Source organism: Bactrocera dorsalis, chromosome 2 (assembly GCF_023373825.1).
Source record: "Bactrocera dorsalis isolate Fly_Bdor chromosome 2, ASM2337382v1, whole genome shotgun sequence".
Taxonomy (NCBI): Eukaryota; Metazoa; Arthropoda; class Insecta; order Diptera; family Tephritidae; genus Bactrocera; species Bactrocera dorsalis.
Window position 1 is genome coordinate 82,755,535 of NC_064304.1, and position 22,541 is coordinate 82,778,075.

Sequence of the window (22,541 nt, forward strand, 5' to 3'; positions counted from 1 at the left end):
AAACATCTCGGCAATCATACCTTCGGCGAACCAGCAGATAAAGTCGAAACTGACATTGGCCACTTAATAAATTTGTCACCGGCCCAAAGCCTTTTATTCGATTTATGATAAATTTTAATAACAGTTCTAGGCACAACAATAGACCGGTTATTAAGAGACTTTTGTGAATCCAAATTTTTTTACTGTAATTTGATCTCATGTACCGACGAATCGCTAATAATCCATCACGAATCTGCTTAGGCGTTGGAATATCTTGCCACACTGCAATACTTGAGGTTACCCAACGTTCGCCAAAATCCAGTTAGACACAAATACCCAGTAAAATGCAAGAAGCCTGCAGATCACTAACTCGTTCCCTATATACTGAAAACAAATCTTAGGTTTTTCTACTCCCCTACCCAGTTTTTCAACTACCAGCCATTCCGCATTGCCTCGATACACATATAAGTCTTATCAAAGAGTACCTCGATGCCAATGATAGTGCGACTGGGCATTCCTTACCTACAGGGGTTTTACAGAAAGTAATGGGACTGAGTGGATTTAAAAAAATCTATTATACCAATCATGACAATTCCTTAAAAACTTTCAAAATAGGCTCCTTCAGTATCGATGCAGCGCTGTAAGCGCGATTTGCAAGCATTCAAGGCGTCATGGAATTCATTCTACGGAATAGCCTTGAGAGCCAAGGTGCATGCTGCTTGGATCCCCTCTGTCGTTTCAAAATGATTGACTTTTATCGGCCTTTTCAGGCAAGAAAACAAAAAAAGTTCGGAGGTAAGGGGATCACATCTGGGCTATAGGGCGGCTGTGAAAGCGTTGGGATACCGGCCTTGGTTAGGTAGCAGTTTACCAGAAAGGCGGTGTGAGCCGAGGCGTTGTCATGGTGCAACTTCCAATCGGCTGCGATGTCTTGTCGGACCCGATGAACTTCTTTCTTGAGAACTTCCACGTATAACTTGGCGATGACGGTTTGTCCAGGAGGTGGACGATGACTTTGATGACAAAAACGACAATTAACATCCTTTTCATTTTGGAGGTTTCCCAGCACGGTCTTCATCAACGACCTCTTCCCGGCCCTCCAAAAAGGCCTGGTGCCACCAAAACACACCACTTCTTGGTAAAGCAACATCTGGGTAAGACTGCTTTACCATATCAAACGTCTCCATATCAAACGTCTCTGCCGCAGATTTACTGAGTTTCACATTTATCGCATACCTCTGCTCTAACGAACGCTGCATTTTTGGCTTGCACCACTCACAGAACCATGTCGCGCGAAAATGTTTGTGCTCGGAGACAACTGACCAGCCGCTAGCTGGGAACGCCCTTTACCGCATCCAGTCAGTGCGCGCACGTTCCGAAGTACAGTTGTGGCGGAAGAAAATCAGTCCTATTACTTTCCGGGCAAACCCTGCAAACCGTAGCAAAAGCTCAGTAAGGGTTGGTTCGCCTTTCTACTATCGAAAAATTAAGTAGAACAGTGCGAAGAAAGAAACGAAATATTGTTACAGTAAATAGATAGATAGAGAAGTAATGAAATTTTATGAAGACCTTTTCCTTACAGGTTTTACAGTTGGAATTTAGACTATTTTAGAAACATATATTTCAAATCAGGCGGAATCTTATTAAAACGATACTTTTGCTGTAACATACTATATATACGTATTTGATATTTGCTTCATGCACATTCACATCATCGCAGTTATCTTCTTAAATTGGCGTTCCGACCTTAATTCTTTGAATATTTTCTCATCTATAGTATCGCATACACCAACATACTTATATGAATGTTCAGACGTACGTAAGCCTCTTTGACACTTTCTTACCACTGCGTGGCCACATTCGGACAGTCATTTCATAAATATTTATAAAGTGTCTCTCATTGCTATTTGGTATTTTATTGTACTCATACTCCGCCGACGTCGGAACTTGAAGTACACTTGAGTGTGGACTCCATGAATTATGACAATGGCCATTGTTGCGGCCTCGTACTCAAGAGCTCTGGGCACCTCTTTTAAGCAAACCGAGTACATGTTTACTTAGAATACGATGCAAAAATTCCATTCTGTAGGTGAATGGTTTGTGAAATTTATTGCAGCCAAAAGAGTAACCCACAACAACACCACAAAATAAAACACGAGTGTTTATGCTCGTAAAAGGCGAGCAACTAAAATATGTGGAAGATGTAAAATACCATAACGGACACAATGAATAACAGGCTATTCTTTAGGATTTTTCATTCCTCTCTTTAAATAAAGAATATAGAACTAGACTTTTATTAATATATTACACAATTTTTAGGGTTCCGAAGGATTATTCATAACAAATTTGATATTTGGACTATTCTTTCTTATAAATAATTAATATTGTTTCATAGGAAAAAACATAGCTAGTTCTAAAACTTAGGCATCCAAACGACGTTATATCTCTGAAAAGTACAGCTGGATAAAATCCGGGTCAATTTCGTTAACATAGAACCGGCTGTTGTGGGAATAGTTTCGGGCCACAACAGGATGCCTCTTGATGTCTCCTATCGAACACCTGCACAGTTAAGCACATATGTTCCCAGTTAAGGAGCATAATGCTTTGCTCCGCAAGCAGTTTCTGCTGGGGTGCTTTTGCAGAAATCATCCTTCCTAAACCGCGTCGACGACATAAAACAATACGCCGAAAAGACTTCGGTCGCAATAATCTTCTGTCATGCACTGACCGCCATTCAGAGTGGAACCATTGACACCTTCACCATCCCTCTCAATGAATGGCGTACTTGGCGTCAAGCCACCATCCATTGCAGACGCAAAGCTAGAGTTGCCGCAAGAATCAAGATTGACCCTTGCGTAACTCCGTTCTGGATACTCTAGCAGATTAAACTTTTAATTATCCAGAATCGACCCTGACATATCAAACATATGTCCAGCATGCAACGAGTCCCCGCAGTGCATTAACCATCTCTTTGCATGCCCTGCTAATGCTACACTTCTGACACCCCACTCCCTATGGTCCGACGGCGTCGAAACAGCACGTTTCCTGATCCTGGATGACTACGATAAAAACTTATTTATTCCTTACCATCCTAACGGAATTTTTTGACCGTTAGAAGAACAACATGGTTAGTTCATAATATATGTAAAGGGTGATTTTTTAAGAGCTTGATAACTTTTTTTAAAAAAAAAACGCATAAAATTTGCAAAATCTCATCGGTTCTTTGTTTGAAACGTTAGATTGGTTCATGACATTTACTTTTTGAAGATAATTTCATTTAAATGTTGACCGCGGCTGCGTCTTAGGTGGTCCATTCGGAAAGTCCAATTTTGGGCAACTTTTTCGAGCATTTCGGCCGGAATAGCCCGAATTTCTTCGGAAATGTTGTCTTCCAAAGCTGGAATAGTTGCTGGCTTATTTCTGTAGACTTTAGACTTGACGTAGCCCCACAAAAAATAGTCTAAAGGCGTTAAATCGCATGATCTTGGTGGCCAACTTACGGGTCCATTTCTTGAGATGAATTGTTGTCCGAAGTTTTCCCTCAAAATGGCCATAGAATCGCGAGCTGTGTGGCATGTAGCGCCATCTTGTTGAAACCACATGTCAACCAAGTTCAGTTCTTCCATTTTTGGCAACAAAAAGTTTGTTAGCATCGAACGATAGCGATCGCCATTCACCGTAACGTTGCGTCCAACAGCATCTTTGAAAAAATACGGTCCAATGATTCCACCAGCGTACAAACCACACCAAACAGTGCATTTTTCGGGATGCATGGGCAGTTCTTGAACGGCTTCTGGTTGCTCTTCACCCCAAATGCGGCAATTTTGCTTATTTACGTAGCCATTCAACCAGAAATGAGCCTCATCGCTGAACAAAATTTGTCGATAAAACACATTTCGAACCGAACACTGATTTTGGTAATAAAATTCAATGATTTGCAAGCGTTGCTCGTTAGTAAGTCTATTCATGATGAAATGTCAAAGCATACTGAGCATCTTTCTCTTTGACACCATGTCTGAAATCCCACGTGATCTGTCAAATACTAATGCATGAAAATCCTAACCTCAAAAAAATCACCCGTTATATATAAAGTGAAGCTACTCGTACTTCTACTTTTCAATGAAATCAATCACGTAATTTGTAGCTGTGACTTCCTGTACCAAATTATTTCTCATTGCATTAAATCGAAGTCATCACTACAGTTCAGTTTTAATACAAGAGATAATTATACGTCAAATACAACCGAGGGTCTTATAGAAAGTACCGACTTTTAATAACAAATTGTAACTGCATTATTTTTAGGTCTCTCAATTTTGATCGTCTTACTTACAAATTCGTATACAACAACAAATACATATATAGGTGACGGTTGACCAGAACTAATTGTTTTTACAGCTTTTTTTCTAGCGTTGGACTTGTGAACTTCGCGTGTGACTAGATCCCGTAGTCGGGATCTAGAGTAAACCGTAAGAGATTCAATGAATTACTTACTCTTAGCAAGACTTATTTATTGTCCAATAGTTTAAAAATCTTATTGGACGCATTCTGTCAAAGTTGTATGGAGGAAGATGAAATGGCACTTGCCCAAGTGAGGTCCTTCATCGGAGTAGAGCTTGCTTTTTAATACCTGATCGCTAATTTACGAATTTAGTTCCTTTAAAATTCTTTTATGAACATAGCATTTAAAGTTGATCAAAATACTCGCAAAAGGATAGACCAAAATATTTTAAGTAGATAGTAAATGTCATTCACGAAAAAAGTCTCTTACAACCACGATGTTTCGAAATTCTATATTCGCGGACTCCTCAACTTCGTTTTATTGCTCCAATTCGAAAAAGTTTCTCGTCAAAACGTATTTTTCAAATACTCGTATTTTAAAGAAGTTGAAGTACGCTTGAGAGAGTGTTCCGAACCAGAAGGAGAACTTGAGAAATGAAACATCATTGTTCCAATTTTTTCGTTATTCGTTTGTGGGCCAAGTACTTTTCGGACACCACTCGTATATACGAACTTGTGGTCCGCCATTTGTAAGATATAGTATCATGCAAAACGGGAAAGTGCGGGGCTATTTCATGTTGAAACCATTCAAGTAAAATGTGCTCCAAAGCTTAATTGAGGACTTACAACTTCGACCATAAGCTAATCAAATGATTCCCCTAGGTAAACAAGCGATATTGTAGAGGCATTCGTAAACCTTTCTCTATTATTTATTTGTATATAATATTTAAAAGGAACAAGCCAACGGTACATGAATCAAAAATATTTTGTACGTTAGCTGTTCAGAAGTATTTGTTCAAAAATCGGTATGTAGTATACTATATACTCGTCTACTGTTGTTGTTGACAGTTGGATTGTTGTTGTGTTGTTGGGGGAAAAATGGTGTGGCATAAAGAAACGTTTTTACAAGTTGCTGTACCATAAATATACGTATATGTATGTAATTCTGTGTATGCACATGTATATGTATGTATGAATGTAAGGCCTTTCCTGTGTATTGTCCGTTTAACTTTATTGATAACTGTGGGAATTGTTATGCCTTTTTAGCACTCCCTGGCGCATACACACACATCTATATAAGATTATTTTACGTTGTTACTGTTGTGCTCTTCGGTTTTATTGCTTTTGGGATCACATTGTGAAACAATTCAGAATTGTTTTTATTCAAAGCCGCAATGGAGCAACAAAAACCGAATATCCTCTGTCAACACCCTGCCAACAAGCAGCAGGTGGAATGTGTGGCAATTGAGGACAACTGCACTTAAAAATCAATAAACGCACGCCACGTATGCTGACGGCCAACGTAGAAATAAAATACTGTTACGACACACATATGTACACATGTAAATTGACTCCCATTTAAATGAATTGCTCACTTTGGTAAGTGGAGAAGAGTTTGGAGACATGTAAAACGCCTTTTTGAACAACAAAAGGTCGACCGACATGGACAAATAAACTCAGCAGTGGATCGAAAAAGAGCAAGTAAACTCTTTGATTATGAGAAAAAGAACCATTTTTTTACAACAAAAAGTATGATTGATTTAACCATCTAAGTGTTTCGTAGGACCACTAAGTGCGAAAACTGAAATTTTATTTCCATTTTGGTGGAAATGGTGTCAATAGCGGACAGAACTTGCTCTACCTAAATTTAATAGGACCCTATATAAGGTCTTGGACACAAAGAAGAATGAAGACAGAAGAAAGTTATCATGTGGGTTGCCAGTCACATAGGAATAGAGGGAAATGAAATGCCTGACATGCGGATTCGGGGGTAGCTAAAGACACAATTCCCTTAAGCTGCCCCAAGCCATACAGCTTCTATCTCTTTTAAGGGTTTTTTGAATCCCTAAAAGGAACATTGAAGTCTTGGAGCACAAACCACACATGTCATACCACAATGTTACTTTAGGGTAGTGTTGATGGTGGACAGACCAAAATGCTCCTACTTCTAGGTGAAAGGAAACTTAGCAAGATGGTAGGGGTCATCGCAAGGCACAGATTCGGCGAAATGCAGACTGTTGAGATGCTGGAATATTATCTATGCAAATGCCAAGCCTTCAGCCGGGTGAGAAGGTACATATTCCACAACTCCCAATATTGCAACTTTACAGACATTGGGCAGATGGAATGGAAAAAAATCATGTTTTTAACAAATCCACTGAGATGCTGGATAAGGCTTAAATTGGTTATAACACGGAAGTACAATAGGTCTAAGGAAGGCTGCCGCACTTACCGCCTGCGGTTCGTTTCTTACCCTGACTTTAATCCTTGCTAGTTGAAAGAGTATGAAGTTATGCCAAATGGTTTTGGTGTGGACAGTTTTTGTTTTATTCCTCTGTTTATCCCTTCCAGAATTTAGTAACCTTGCGAAGTATTTTTTAGACGTGTGATTTTCAATAAAGGAACACGCGGACAACAATTGAAGCTGAGCCCAACGACTTTTTGGAAGATTTTTCGGAAGGATCTTGGTTTGCAGGTTTCCAAAATCTAACTAGTCCAAGAAATAAAGCCGGATAAACTTCAAGCACGTCGCACGTTCGGTAAATGATGTCGAAACGAGATGACCATTGATGTACATTTTCACAGAAAGCCAATGGGGAGCGCTATAAAGCCATGATTAATGACTTTTTCTTGCATGAGGTAAAGAATATTAATGTGGGTGACCTTTGGTTTCAAAAAGACGGGCTCACATGCCATACACCCAACGAAACAACAGATTTGTTGAAGAACACTTTTGGTGTGCATACCACTTCGCATGGTGGGCCTGTGGCGTGGCCTCTAAGATCGTGCGATTTAAGACCGCTAGACTTTGAAAGACAATATTCACCGCGTTAATGCCGACATACAGTCCTAATTACTATAACAAATGTTCGAAAGTTGGGACTCTCGGCATAAATTTATTTAAGCCAACCGCTACAGTCCCTTATCTTTATAATAAAGTTTGGCCATAACAGTATATGCATTTTATATCTTCTTGAAAACCACATGTCTAAAAAACACCCGTTATGCGAAATTTCATATGTTGGCTGGCTCAGCTAGACACCGTAACGCCGCACTTCTCCATATAATCATTGTTTGTCGCAGTCCAAACTTCACGCATCTTCGAGTCGGCAAAATGTTTGTTTACCAATGGGCACCAAATAATTCGTAGAGCTAAATTGTTGAAGGCTTAAAATCAGAACAAGCCGAAGCTTAGTTCTTAAATGAATATGAATATGATGTGAAGTTTCATTTCAATCTTTCAATTCATTCTTTGTTTACAAGCCATTTAGTGTCGCCGTGTCACAGTATTTTTTTACAATGAAAAAAATGTAATATCGTGCAGTTATAAAAAATTATTTAGGGTGTAGCACGAACGAATATTAAAAGTGTATAATGAATGTTCAACTAGATTTAGAACAGTAGAAAGATGGCCTTGAAGATGATCCAGATGAAGGACGTCCAAAAATGCACCAACATCGGAAATCATAGCCAAAATACAGAATATGGTTTTGGAAGATCGTCGATTGACTAAGAGAGAGATTTAGTAGAGGCTCTACACATCTCATTAGGCAGTGTGAGCCATATTTTAAGTGAAATTTTGGGATTTAGAAAGCTGTGTGCACAATGGGTACCGCATTTGTTAAAAATGGAACAGAAATACTATACATTCAAATGCGACTTTTCAGCAACATTTGGAGCGTTTTCAAAAGGATAAAGTGGATTTTGTGCGTCGATTCATAACTATGGATGAGAATTGGGTCTTTCACCATGATCTTGAATCCAAACGAGAGGCTAAAGAGTGGTGTGAACCTGGTTGTTCGGTTTCGAAACGAGTTCGCGTCCGGAAATTGGTGGAGAAGGTTATGGCATCAGTTTTTTGGGACGAGAAAGGAATTTTGTTTGTGGATTACTTGCAAACTGGTAAAACAATTAATTCTGAATATTATTGCAACCTTTTTGACTAGTTGAAGGAAAAAATTCGTGAAAAAACCCCCGTTTACAAAATAAAAAAATCCGTTTTAATTAGGACAATGCAAGTGTCACAAGACCATTTTGACAATGGCTAAATTCCATGAATTAAAGTTCGAATTGTTGGAACATTAACCGTTTTCACCAGATTTGACCTCCAGCGACTTCTATTTGCTTCCAAAACACAAAAAATTTATGCGTTGCAAGCATTTTTCATCAAATGAAGTGGTCATTCTCACTTCAGAAGTGGGATCCACAGATTGGAGGATCGTTGGAGCAAGTGTATTAATGTTCAGGGAGCTTATACTGAATAATAAAGTGTATTTTGAATTAGAAAATTGAGTTTTTCTTATCAAACAACAAAACTTATTGAACAACCTGGTATGTTCATACATAGTTCCAGCAACGGAAAAGGATTTTAGCTAAGACTAATATATCTGTGATCCAGTCTAGTTGAATTTCTATACAATCGAGTGGCTGTTGTACTTTCAAAAAAGCAGATTTTTAGACAGCATCCTGTTTTTGTTTCACATCGCACACCCTAATGTTCATGGTCATTTCAGTAATGACTTTTTCTAATTGAATTACATTTTTTAGCTCAGCAAACTTTCATTTCATAAACTGTTTTCTCATTTCCTTTCATGCTGACGAAATAATCGAAATCAACGAAAATGTTCAACGACTAACGAAACAACCAACCAAACGACAAACATATCGATGCGACATTACCATTGTTGTTGGCCGTTGCGAATGGCGGGCGAATGCAAATGAAAATGGGAAATTATATAAAAAACACACCTACATACATAAATACATAAACGAACAAATAAATGCAAATGCGCGCAAATAGAAACGTTTCCCGGCCGATAACTTTGCCGAATGGAATAATGGACATCCGCTGGGGTTGCGAACCGTACACGCATATGTTTTAGTATTCGACATGGGCAATTTGGAAACATTTCAGGTTAGTGAATGCCGACATGAAAAGTTTCATATTTTTATTTTAAAGGTCACCTAAATTGATCACGTTTCTTTTATCACCTTCCCACAGTACTGCCGCGCAATGAGAGAGCAAATATTGGATAGTTTTAGTCATCGAGATTTTAGTATAATTGTAATTGGTAATAAATACGACACGGTCACCGAGCTGCAGGCTACTTCACAGGTGAGTGGTTATATACTCAGCTTAAGCTACATTCTCTTAAATCCAATCATAGCTGTTTTAACTTATACCAGATATGTATGCACTTGAGCTTAAGTGTTTCAAATGCTCAAAACACTTTAATTTTTAATACCTAATTGAATTTCGATGGCATTGCAGGAACTAAAGGATATCTCCACACTGGTGCGCAAACATTGGCGTTGTGGCTATGTGGAATGCTCTGCCAAGTAAGTACTCAAAGCTAATCGAATCAGAGATATTTATTTAAAAATATTTACTTTTTGTTATTATTTTAAATCTATTTTATTGCCTTTTAGACATAAGTTATTGATTTCATATTTCATATAACTACTATAAAAGAAATTAATGGGGCTTCACAGGGGAACACAACTAAAATTTTATGTAAACATAACAAATCAATTGAAAAGTCCGAGGTCTACCGTAAAACCCATTTTTTGGCAAAATTGGTTTTTTTTATTCAACATAGATCTTTTCAAGTGTGATACACTGATTATAGCGATCATTCAACTTTTCGATATCATTTTTGTACTGCGTTTCAAATAGGCCTCAGTTTCGGCCTTCACCTGTTCATTCGTCGAAAAATTTTTCTCAGCGAGTATTATTTTGAGATCTGCATTGTCTTGGTCAAACACCCCTTTCTTTTTCTTCAAATTCGGAAATTTTTCGGTGATTTCGTCTTTCAAACGGTTCAATAACTCTATGTAATAGTTGCTGTTGATGATCACGTTCCTTCTATTGACACATCTCGACGCAAAAACTCGTATTTATTACGCTTGAACAGCTCCCAACACTATTCCGAATTATCGTCGTTGTTTCTCTTCAAAAGTGAGTTCGGACGGCTGTATATTTTCCCTTCAAAAAGTAATATTTTATTAACACGCGAAATTCGTTTTGATCCATTCTTTACACAATAAAAAAAGTAGCTTAACTCAATATAATATAATTCATAAATATAACATTCACAAATAAAAAAGCTTACAAAAACAGACAGACGCGTCGTTCGTCATGATGAGTTCTGTTCAGGGTAGAATTAGGCTTAAGAGATGCATTGTAATTAGAGTGCGATCGTCGCATAAAAAGTCCAAAGAATATGAACTTGGTGAATATTGGGTGTATCGGAAGAGCTTTTAACATCACATTGATTTCCGAAACGCCTTTGTCGCTTTTGATATCTTTGAGAAATTTTCTAAGGGATACATGGCAAGTTCAGGATCTCTGAATAACCAACAGTCTAGCTTTTCACTTATCGCTTGACACTTGATGTAAAATATACACCTGAAACAAATAATACTTTTGAAGGCGTACTGTTTGTTTATAAAGATTGAGAAGGGATCAGTGCTGTAAGGAGTTTATTATCAAATTTCGAATACTAAATATATAACATAAAATGAAGAAATTTAGGAAATATAATGGCAATCAAAGAAAGTAGCATAAAATATTCTAGAAATTTTTAAAATAGTAATGTTTCTAACAGATTTTCGAAAGTCTGCACTCAAAATCTCTCGTAGAGATAAAGAGGTGTATTTAATTTAGAAATAGAAATAAAAAAGTTGGAAAAAGTAAAATTAAGCAGACAGTTCCCTTAGTTTCCTAGTCTGTCTGTAATTTTTTTACAAATCATATTTAAATAAATAACATAAGTAAATAAAACTTATAAAAATATTTCAAAATTTAAGCGATTTTAATTTAAATTTGTATATTTCGTACTCTTTCCAGGTATAATTACAAAATTGGCGACGTATTCCGAGAACTGATGGGCTGTACCAGCTCCGGTGCCATTGTCAGCGAATTCACACAATCAACTAGGAATAAAGGGCGTTGCACAATACTTTAGCGTTATCTGCTCAAACTCTTCAAAGAAGGCATATGAGTTGCGGTCAAAGGGTCCAAGCTACAGCTGTATAATTTCGAGCCCATCGCAAAATTTCCCACGAACGAAACGAAAGACTAACCAAATGCCGCCAATTTAGGTAGATATACTTACTTACTTAGGTATGCACCATATAACGGAGTAAAGTCACAAATTCACCTGCAAAAATCAAATTGTTGCAGCTGTTAGCTCCCTTAAGGGCGAATTCATGCTAGTTTATGTGGATTAAAATACGCAAATAGCCAAACAATTTAGAACTTGTAATTTGTAAATACTACGTATGTATATGTAGTGAATTAAAGCAACGCTAAAGTAGATATACTTCTAGAGAAAAAATTGGGAAAACAATAATAAATTTAGCTTAGTATAGAAATTGTTATACAAAAGCAAGTAATTCGCGATTTAGAACTATATATAGCTGAATAAAAGGTATTAGTATACCCATTTTATTTTTCATTATCCGTATAATAAACCGAGAATAGAGTCTAAATTAGAAGCTATACGAATGTTCACTTTTCAATTTGATTTCACTTAGAATTTTAATTAAAATTAACTTACTTGCATTAACGGTAACTATAATAAATTAAGATATATAATTTATTTTCTAATTTAATCTCATTAAGCCATTCGCTCTCAACTGTGCTCTCATGTAAGGTTGACCATATCCTGCTGAGCGACGTAAGCGATGGTGTGAGTAAATTCGAGTTCTCAACGAGAACTTAAGACTTTCCATATGTAAAAAATTAAGCGATCCGTTATTTTAAAATACCGTTACATGGATTCGGACTTATATATCAATTTATTCTAATGACATGCACATGGAGCAACTCTCAAAAATTTTCAAGTTCCATTTCAAATTTATTTATCTCCTAACCAAATTCAAATAGTCCTGATTCTCTTTTGGATAACATGGGAAAATCTCTGACTGTCACTTTTGACCCTATATATTTTTGTTTTTTAGACGTGTGGTTTTCAAAGAGAATTTTGAAAACTTGCACGTGATTTGGGCTCGGTTTGATTTCCTATTTCATAATGAACTGATTTAGTTCAGAGCAACATTTCTAAATCGTGTAAATTCATTACCAAAATAATGATTCAGCTCGAACGACACATCGCTAATTACATCAAATATTCAATCGACTGAATCATCCAGGAAAGTTGGCAATTCCAACAACCATGAATCTGTTTCGCAGCACATTTATTCTAGTGGATAATCCGCAGAATGTCTGTACTGTACGCATTAAAGACGCTATTGTTTCTGTGGAGCCGAATCTCGAAGGATATTAGTTTGTGGGCTTCCAAAGATCAACTCTTACAAAAATTGACAACGGACGACAATCAGGCGCGTCCCACGTTCGATGATTGAGCCCAAAACGAGATGGACACCTATTCCGATTATCACAAGAAAATATTGTTCAGGGATGACGGTCACTTTTGGTTGAATGTGTACATTTATAAACAAATTCGTCGCGTTTGGAGTAATGATAATCCTCAACCCATTGTTGAGACACCATTCGGTGAGTTCTATAGGCAAACGCGCATATTTGTTCAAAAATGAAGTCATCCATAATGCAGTCAATGGGAACCCTTTTCGAGCCATGATTAATTATGTTTTCATACCGAAATTTGGAGGACAAGATATCTCTACTTGCCATACAGCCAGCGAAACAATCAATTTACTGAAGAACATTTTTGCTGAAGGCAACATGTAGTGAACTGCTGGACTATTTTTTGTCGGATTACCTGAAATCACTTGTCTACGCAGATAAGCCCGAGAATATTCAGCGTGTTACAAGCCACCAGAGATTCCAAAAGTCCTGTTTACTTTGGAAAAAGCCTTGTATTGTTGGCATACATCTCAATCGCATTTCGGGTTGAAGCCAGTCGCGTCGATTACTTGTCCTAAATCATTTTTAAAATTTAATAGCAAATCCTTATCTTTATAAACAACATTAAATTATTTAATTGCATTTTAATACTTTTTGAAAACTACATGTCTAAAAGAACGCAATCGAGATAGGAAGGGGGAGTAAGTAGGGGTAAAGAAACAGAAATGCACACTTTTATAGTCTAAAAATTATAATGAAATGACTTCTTCGTTAAATTTCCGACCAATCCTTCAAATTTTTTACTAAATGTGCGATTCAAAATCCAATTTGAAACCATCAATAACTTTAAATTTAGTTTTTTAACAAAGCAATCAATATTAATTTTCAAAATTCCTCTATATCGAGTCCTTACAACAATATTTTGGCTTGAACTCATGAGAAGAAAAGAAGAAAATATTGAATTTTCCAAAACTTGGGATAACTAATGCTCCCAGGTATCTCGAACAACAAAATTGTTGTAAAATATAAACTTGCTAATTTTTTTGAACAGAGAATTTATGTTTCAACGCTCTTAAAGCGAAGAAATCTTATTACAGAACCGTTTTCGCTATTGTTATCTTTCGTTACTAAGCTTCGGAGAGTGTCACATCGAAGTAGCATGAAGAAGGGAAGTCAAATTTATTTGCACAAATCAAATAATAATGGGTTATCCGCATAAGAGAGAGAGTGTTTGAGCTTAACGTTTTAAATTTCATGAACGACTTGCTAAAAACTATTATAAAGCGATAATTGGGATTTATTTTACTTTGAGAGGAGTGCAATGGGGACAACATGTGGTTTCAAGGTACGTTTACTAAACGAACTTTTTCTCAATTACAAAATCTACTCAATCTAATTGGGTAACATTTTTAAAAATTTTTAGACTCTTGACTCGGTTTTACTTTTTTCGTATTATTATGTAATTAAGATTTGTTTGTATTTGACTTTTAAGTTAATTTTCGAAGTAAAGTATTGGTTACTAAACTATGCATGTAATAAATGTCTAATATTTAAAAGTATTTTTCCGTTGGCTATAGTGAAAAACTTTATCCCACCATATTTTACAATAAAAAAATCTTTTAAATAAAAAACTTAAAGCATTATATGGTATAATGTTCATGAAAAGTGATCGTAGTGAGTATGTAAGTTTATATTGTAGGTCTGAAGCAAACTTAAACTGCTCGCACAATGGTCTAAGACGCTAAACCGATTACCAATAAATAAGAACTTGCAGGCATTTGCCACTGAAAATGCAAATAATTTCAGAAAAAATACTTTAAAGTTGTGATCTTTGCAAGAATTACCATAATTAAGTACTCTTGTGAATAGAGAATAAAAAGGAATAGAAATAAACAGTTAAATAAAAATAAAATCAAAACAACAAGTAAGGAAGGGTTAAGTTCGGGTGCAACCGAATAATTTATACTCTTGCAACTTGCAGGAATCAAAGCCAGGGGAACACCTTAAGGTGCAAAACACCAACCAAAGGATCGGACCAGCATAAATGTACGACAAAATTTTGTTAGGAAAACGAAAATCATTATAAATATACATATGTATAGTATATTGGAGTTGGGGGTAGTTTCGACCCGATTTTATCTATTTTTGCCAATACTACATACTATTAATATGCCACATACTAGTAAAATGTTCCCTGAAATTCATTCGTTTTGTGGGCGTGGCAGTGGTCCGATTTCGCCCATCTACGAACTCGTAATTTTCTTTGGCCAAGGAACACGCATACTAAATTTCATCAAGATATTTGCTTTTTTACTTAAGTTACAACTTGCACGAACAGACAGACAGTCACCCGAACTTGGACTTTTCTCGTCATACTGATCATATATACATATATATATATATATACATACAAGGTCTGTCGCAAAAGAAACAGGACTGTTAAAAAAACAACAAAAAATTAATATTTTTCAAAAGTTATATTTTTTTATTCAAAGTAGTTTCCTTGTGCTTCGATACAGCGTTTAGCCCGGTCAATTAGCATTTCAAATGAGTGTTTAAGGTCATTTTTCGGAATGCTCTTGAGAATATCGGTCGTCGCCTTTTGGATAGCTGAAATGTCCTGAAACCAGTGTCCTTTCATGGGCAAATGAAGTTTTCCAAACAGGTAAAAATCACAGGGTGCCAGATCAGGTGAGTAGGGTGAGTGATTAATGGTTAATATGGAGTTTTTTGTCAAAAAATCAGTGACAAGCGTCGACCGATGACACGGCGCATTGTCGTGCAACAGGCGCCAGGATCCTGCCTCACGGTATTATGGTCGAGCACGACGAATCCGTGACAAAAGACGCTTCATAACGCCAAGGTAAAACACAGCATTAATCGTTTGGCCAGGTGGGACGAACTCTCGGTGTACAATACCCTCCGAATCTCAAAAACAAATCAACATTGTCTTTATTTTTGACTTCTGAAGATGACTTTTTTTCGGTGACTTCTGATCGTTACAGAGGTCCTCATGACCTTCTTGGAATCGCTTAAACCACTCATGCAGATTACTACAGGATAGGCTCTGATCACCATACACTTTTTTCATCATTTTAAATGTTTCAGTAAACGTTTTCCCAAGTTTTAAACAAAATTTAAAATTTGCTCTTTGTTCAAAATGCTTTTTACGACCGATGACCAAAAGCTGCTGTCACTTTTTGATCGATAACATCGATTGTAGTTATCCAATTGTCCTAAATTTTTTACGAAATGTCAACAAGAGGTCAAACTTTTTATTTCATATACCCGAAACAGTTATATTTAAAAAGTTCTGTTTCATTTGCGACAGACCTTGTATATATAGCCGTATATCTATCTCGCTTAGTCTTAGGTGATACGTACAACCCTGAGGTGAGTAAAACTATTATACTCTGTAGCAAAACGTTGCAAGAGTATAAAAATTAATAAAATACATTTACTAAATACACATATGTTTGGATATCTTATGGAACCCCATATTTAGGTACGCATAACGCAACACACATACAAAGAAAACGATCAGTTATAAAGGTAGATATGTATTTATTTGTAATTAGCGGTAAAAACGTTGAGACAAACGGCAAATTTAGTGAAGTAAAATGAACGCACAAATTATGTGTTATTACTGTTAAAATAAAAAATTAGCGAAAATATTTGAAGAATATTAACCCTTAGGAACACACATAAGCACTCATAAAAGCAAATAGAGGTTGAAAACTTCAAATAATTTTAGAATTCGAATATTGAAATAGTTTTTAGCACACAAAAAATAAATTAACATACACACATAAATATACATAGCTGTATGTAATATTGTTAGGTTAACTAAAACAATAATACAATTAGGTTTTAACGAATTTCGACCCACTGTACATAGCACAATATAAACAATAACAAGCAAATAAAAAACAACAGCAACATTTTACAGTGTTACCGGTGCATTCAAATAAAAAATAATAATCCTTGAATAAACGTGAACCCTTGAAGGCATGATTTTAGACCCCAAGTACTTTCAGATAATTATTTTTTATATACTAGCATATAAACGAGTTAATAAATGTAAACAAATTAAGGCTGAATTTGTATATATGTATACACATATTAAGTGAAAGGTATTAGTTATACAAAAAACAAAAACAAAAATATAAAAAATAAAGGTGAAATACTAAATTTAGACACATATTTAATGAGTTAAGTCGAAATTAAAATTCACAGAAATGAAAAGATTAAAAAAAAAAAACATAAAATAAATAAATAACCAGGAAACTAAAAACATAAAATTATAAAAATATGATACATCTTTACTATGAGATTATACTTATAATATTTAAGTATAATTAAAGCAAAAATAAACAGTTATTTAAAAAACTATGTACGCATATGAGAAGTAGGCTATTTCTGAAATATTGGTACGCAGCAAGGTTCCACCTAAAAGGATCGTTACACACGTCTAATGAATTTCAATTATTACATTTATATAATTATGTATTAATTCCATTATGATTTCACAATTTATTTTACTCATTTGAATTTATGGTGAGTTTTTTATCTATTCGTATGCAAATAATTTAGGCCCCTATTATGGTTTTCAACCCAACTGCATTTTGATTGAAGTTTTGAAATTCAGTATTATCGATATCAACTCAACCCGTCAAAAAAACTTCAAAGTTTTCTGGTATTACTTGTAGTAATACTCAAACAGAATTGGGTTGATCTGAAGATCTGAAGTTGAAGTTCTTCATTTAACTAAATGGAGTTGAAAACCGTAATAAGGGTTTTAGAAGGAATATTGCCTATCCTTATGTTAGTGTTGACGGTGTTACTAAATTGGAAGCTACACAAGCTTAGCAACAACTGTGCGACCTTCATTTGAACTTCACATCCGACACAAGAGGGCGGACATGGATTTAAGTTTTTAACTTCTATGGTCCTTTTTCAAAGTTTTGGAAATTATTTGCACGTTTCGGTTATTGAAGGCAATATTAAATACATATTAAATTGCCTTCAATTCAGTCCGTAACGGTATTTATAGAGATGGAGGATGGAATCGCGTTTGATGGATGGAATGAATCGCGTTTTTATTTTAGTAAATAAAACTGCAGCTCAAACCATTTTGGTCAAAGTTAAACTCAAAAGTTCAAAGAACTAAGTAGAGATCGTTCGGAATTCTATCTGGCAAAACACCAAGTGTAACTCAATGGAACAGAAACAATTAGCCACCCCTGTAATTTGGTTGATAGCGCCAAAAAGACTCTAATAAACTCATTGACTTTTTTTACAATTTTTAGCTATCGTTTTCATATCGCCTAAAAGCAATATATGGCAGCTTGAAAGGAGTTATTTTAGAGTTATTGGTAACATGCCCTACGTCTCAAGAAATTCCAAAACGTAACTCATCTCCCATCTATGAGGCGTTTCGCTCAAGAGAGAACCAAAGTAAGTGTTTGTGACTTTGTGAGTAGACTTTTAGCCCATTATTCCAGAATAAATAACTTCTACTAAACCAAGCACAAATATCGTAAAAGATCATATAACAAGAAAGATTGAAGATGTAATTTCGATTTTAACGTAGCGGTTTATGGATTAGTTAAGTAATATTTAATTTGTATAGTTCTTTCAGATGAAGATGCTTTAGATAACCCAAAATTTTCGATCTAACCCAAGGTTTAGGTTTAGATTACATGGCTAACCTTTCAGGATGGCAAAGAAATAACGCTTAGACTATGCGTTCAGCATGAGGCGTTTCGCTCAAGAGAGAACCAAAGTAAGTGTTTGTGACTTTGTGAGTAGACTTTTAGCCCATTATTCCAGAATAAATAACTTCTACTAAACCAAGCACAAATATCGTAAAAGATCATATAACAAGAAAGATTGAAGATGTAATTTCGATTTTAACGTAGCGGTTTATGGATTAGTTAAGTAATATTTAATTTGTATAGTTCTTTCAGATGAAGATGCTTTAGATAACCCAAAATTTTCGATCTAACCCAAGGTTAAGGTTTAGATTACATGACTAACCTTTCAGGATGGCAAAGAAATAACGCTTAGACTATGCGTTGAGCCCTTTGTGGCTAGATATTAGCTATCGGTAATGTGCTCTGAACCTATCACAAATCTGCTCAGTTTTTTCATTTATATTTTTGCTATATCATATGGATATCTAAGATGTATGAGACCCATGAGTGCTTTGGCCTTGTTCTGGCAAAAACGGGACCTTCGAGGAGAAATTATTAAGATGTATCTTTCTCATCTTCTTCCAAACAGCTTATGAAGATGGCATCAGGTAAGATGTTCAATCATACTGCAAGAATCCAGATGGGGCCGTGTCCATTTAAAACTTCTATAACGATTGGAAGGTGGATTCTGATGATTGCGAAGAGCTCCCTAGACCTCTTCCGTTTTATCCCAGGTCAGAAGGGCCTTGCACAGCTGGTGGTAGTTGAGGTCTGAGGCCTGTGCAAACTATAGATAGCCAACGATGTCACCCAAACAATTTAAAGCTTTTTGATGTTTTCGTCCAAACTCAATCCGAACTGAAGAATTAAGAAATTTGCAACAATTTAATCACTAATAGTCCTAACTTTATATATAATGACATAATTAACTAATTATGCAATTAGTATTTAATTGGCATTAAATTGATATGAAAGAAAAAATACAGAATCATCGATCATCTTTTTAGGCAGCTAAATGGTTTTGCTAAAATGTGTTTGAAGACTAAACACGATGAGTCCTAATTGTCTAAATTAATTGACTTATTTAAGAATGGTAATAGAATAATATCCCCTTCATAAATTTTATGTGATATTTAAGGTATTGAGAAAAGAGGCAAATTATTATTTTATAAAAATCTATTTTATTTTATAAAAATCTATTTAATAATTTTACGAAAAAGATGAACAAAAAAATCGAAAGAAATTAATTGCTCGCAAGTTTTTCTTAATTTTGCAATTACAATATTAATTCTTATACTTTTGAATTGAAAAATGATTCGAAAAATTGTTGTTGTTTAAAAAAATTAATTAATTAAATAACATAATTACGATCAAGTAAATGCTGCGGACCTTACTCAGTGTTGTTTGATGAAAATATATAATATTATATTGTATATAATATATAACGATGAAAATAAATGAATATATACAAATAAAAGTATTAACTAATAAATATAAACAGTGAATGCTAGGTGTCATGCTAAACGTGTTATTGTTATTGTTATATTGTAGACGTATTGCTAGATTGTTGCGTTGTGTTCTTACAAATTGTATTATTTCAAAATATTTGAAAGATTCGTCAAAATGGCTGTTAATTTTGAAAACATTTGCTAATATAAACAGAGAGTAATGTAAAAACTAAATAAATATGTATAATAAATAAGACACATAAGACATAAATAACAAAAATAAATTGAAGCTTAACATATGGCAAAAAGTATTGTTAAGTTTAGAACGGTTAAACCCAAAAGTGAAGGGTTAAGGTGAAAAAGTAAATTCGAAGTATTAATAAAAAAGTAAAAAAAAATATTAAAAGTAAAAAATAAATGAAACCATACAAGAAATGCCTAAAAATTGCAAGTGAAATATTTATAAATATATTGCGAAAATATTTAATAGTAAATTGATTAAAAGATTTTAATAAAAAATATACACGCATAAAAGTGCTAAAGCTTACATAAAAGTATTTGAAAATAAATAAAAAATATTAATTAATTTCGCTTCAGTCCGCTGGATCCATAATGTTGCTTCAAGTTTGTTAAACGCGCTTTTGCAAAAAAAAAACAAGAAATGATGATAAATATATATATATACACACGGTATATAAGTATAATACAGTTATGCATACATTAAAATACCGCAAATCAAATGTTGCAATACTTTTTACAACACAGTTTTGCTCAAAGCCAATCAACTTTATATAAATTTATTAGCAAACAATGATTGCAAATGAAAGAACAAGAAAACAAAAAATTATTCGAAAGCTTACGTCTGATTTTCAATTAATTATAGCTTAAACGTTGCATTGCTATTGCGTGGCAGCACGCGAGTACGCACTCAATTTGCACAACCAATCTTCGTACATACATACAGCGTACAGTTGAGTTCAAAATTATAGAACTATTTGGCAAAGCAAGAAAAAACGCTAACTTCGTTTGCCACAAAGCCATAATACCCTTCACAAATTTAAAGTATTGCTTACAGGAACTTGGTTTTTATCTGTTAGTTTGTATAGCAGCTACATATGTATATGCTAAATAATCTCTTCTTAGACAATGATCCATATCAAATTTCTTGAAGATATCTCGTCAAATGGAAAAACTTTCAAAATAAGCACTTCCGACCTCCCAGTTTGTAAGGGGCAGATATATTTTATATAGTGATCCGATATCGGCGGCTCCGACAAATGAGCCGCTACTTGGGAAAAAAGGACGTTTGCAAATTTTCAGCTCAATATCTCAAAATTAAGAGATACTAGTTGGGATATATAGAGACATTCGAACCTGGCTAAATCGACTCAACTCTTCGCTTGGAAAATTTAATCCTATTCAGGATATAAAAAAACTGATCAAGTTATGACACAAACTCGATTGTATTGTGTATTGCGTTGGTGGATTGCCTGAAAATGGAGGCGAAGGACTGCCAGCCCACAGGCGGCGGCACTGAGGCCATCATTCGGCGCATTCTTATTTCCAAATTTGTAATAAGTTAAACCTTATCCATCAACTCAGTGATTTTTTTTAAATAGCTACATTTTTTTACTCCAGCTTAAAGAAGCTGAATGGTCTAACGTAACTTAGGAGAATTGTGTTGCTGACTACGTCCGAGCTAGCCAACTCATCTGCCTTTTCGTTTCCTTCTATTCCTATATGACTTAAGAAATCCAAAAGTTGTCATAAATTATTGCGTAAGGCAGCGGTACAATCTCCGAACAATTCAGTTCAGATCAGACTATAGGATATAGCTGACATATAAACTGAGCGATCAAAATCAAGTTCTTGTAGGAAAACTTTTTTATATGTGAGTGCTTCATTGCAACCGAAGTTAACTTTTTGATAATTAAGATTGAGACTAAAGAAAAGAGAGTTTGAACGACAGCATGGAACGACTTTTCCTTTATAACTTTCCCTATGACAAAAAATGCTTCACACTGAAGATATGTAAGTCCGAAAGACAAAGAGTTCGCTGAATGTCATCAAACTTGAACATGTTTCTGGAACAGTTAGGATAACCCCTAATGGGTTTAATTATCAGTAATTTTCCAATCGTTCTTAATATTTGGAAAGCAACTGTATAAAGTATTATATACTTGTATATGAAAATTTAGGCAACAAAACCGACAATTGCGCAGCAATTAAAAATATTTCACGCGAATACAACCAAGTAAGTAGTAAATTACTTAAGCAATAGATACAGACAAAATAACATATATTAAAAAAATAAATAATAATTAAGTGATAATAAAGTTCACAAGAATAGATATTTCTAAACGAGTTTATACTTCATACACAAACAAAAAGCTTAAGTCATAAGTAATATGTAATAAATTGAGAAATCATAAATAGAGAACACGAAGTTCAAGCCAGTGTTACATAATCTTAAGTTGTAGGCTTCAAATGTTGATTAAGAAATTGCGGTAAAAAATTACAAAACAAATCACTGACCATTATATAAATGCTATTGTGAAGCAAAGTTAGTGAGAAATAATAAAAATGAAG

The 22,541-nt window shown here is 34.9% G+C and overlaps 1 protein-coding gene across 1 annotated transcript in view; it reads left to right on the plus strand.

Annotated features, from left to right (window-relative positions):
• The window catches only part of LOC105226602 (ras-like protein family member 10B), a 161,490-nt gene extending 147,058 nt beyond the window's left edge, over positions 1 to 14,432 (plus strand). The window contains 4 exon segments of the mRNA XM_049450531.1: positions 9,278 to 9,391; positions 9,479 to 9,592; positions 9,749 to 9,816; positions 11,327 to 14,432. Coding sequence (XP_049306488.1) covers positions 9,278 to 9,391; positions 9,479 to 9,592; positions 9,749 to 9,816; positions 11,327 to 11,444 — 414 coding nt within the window. The 3' untranslated portion in view covers positions 11,445 to 14,432.
• The last annotated feature ends 8,109 nt before the right edge of the window (positions 14,433 to 22,541 follow it).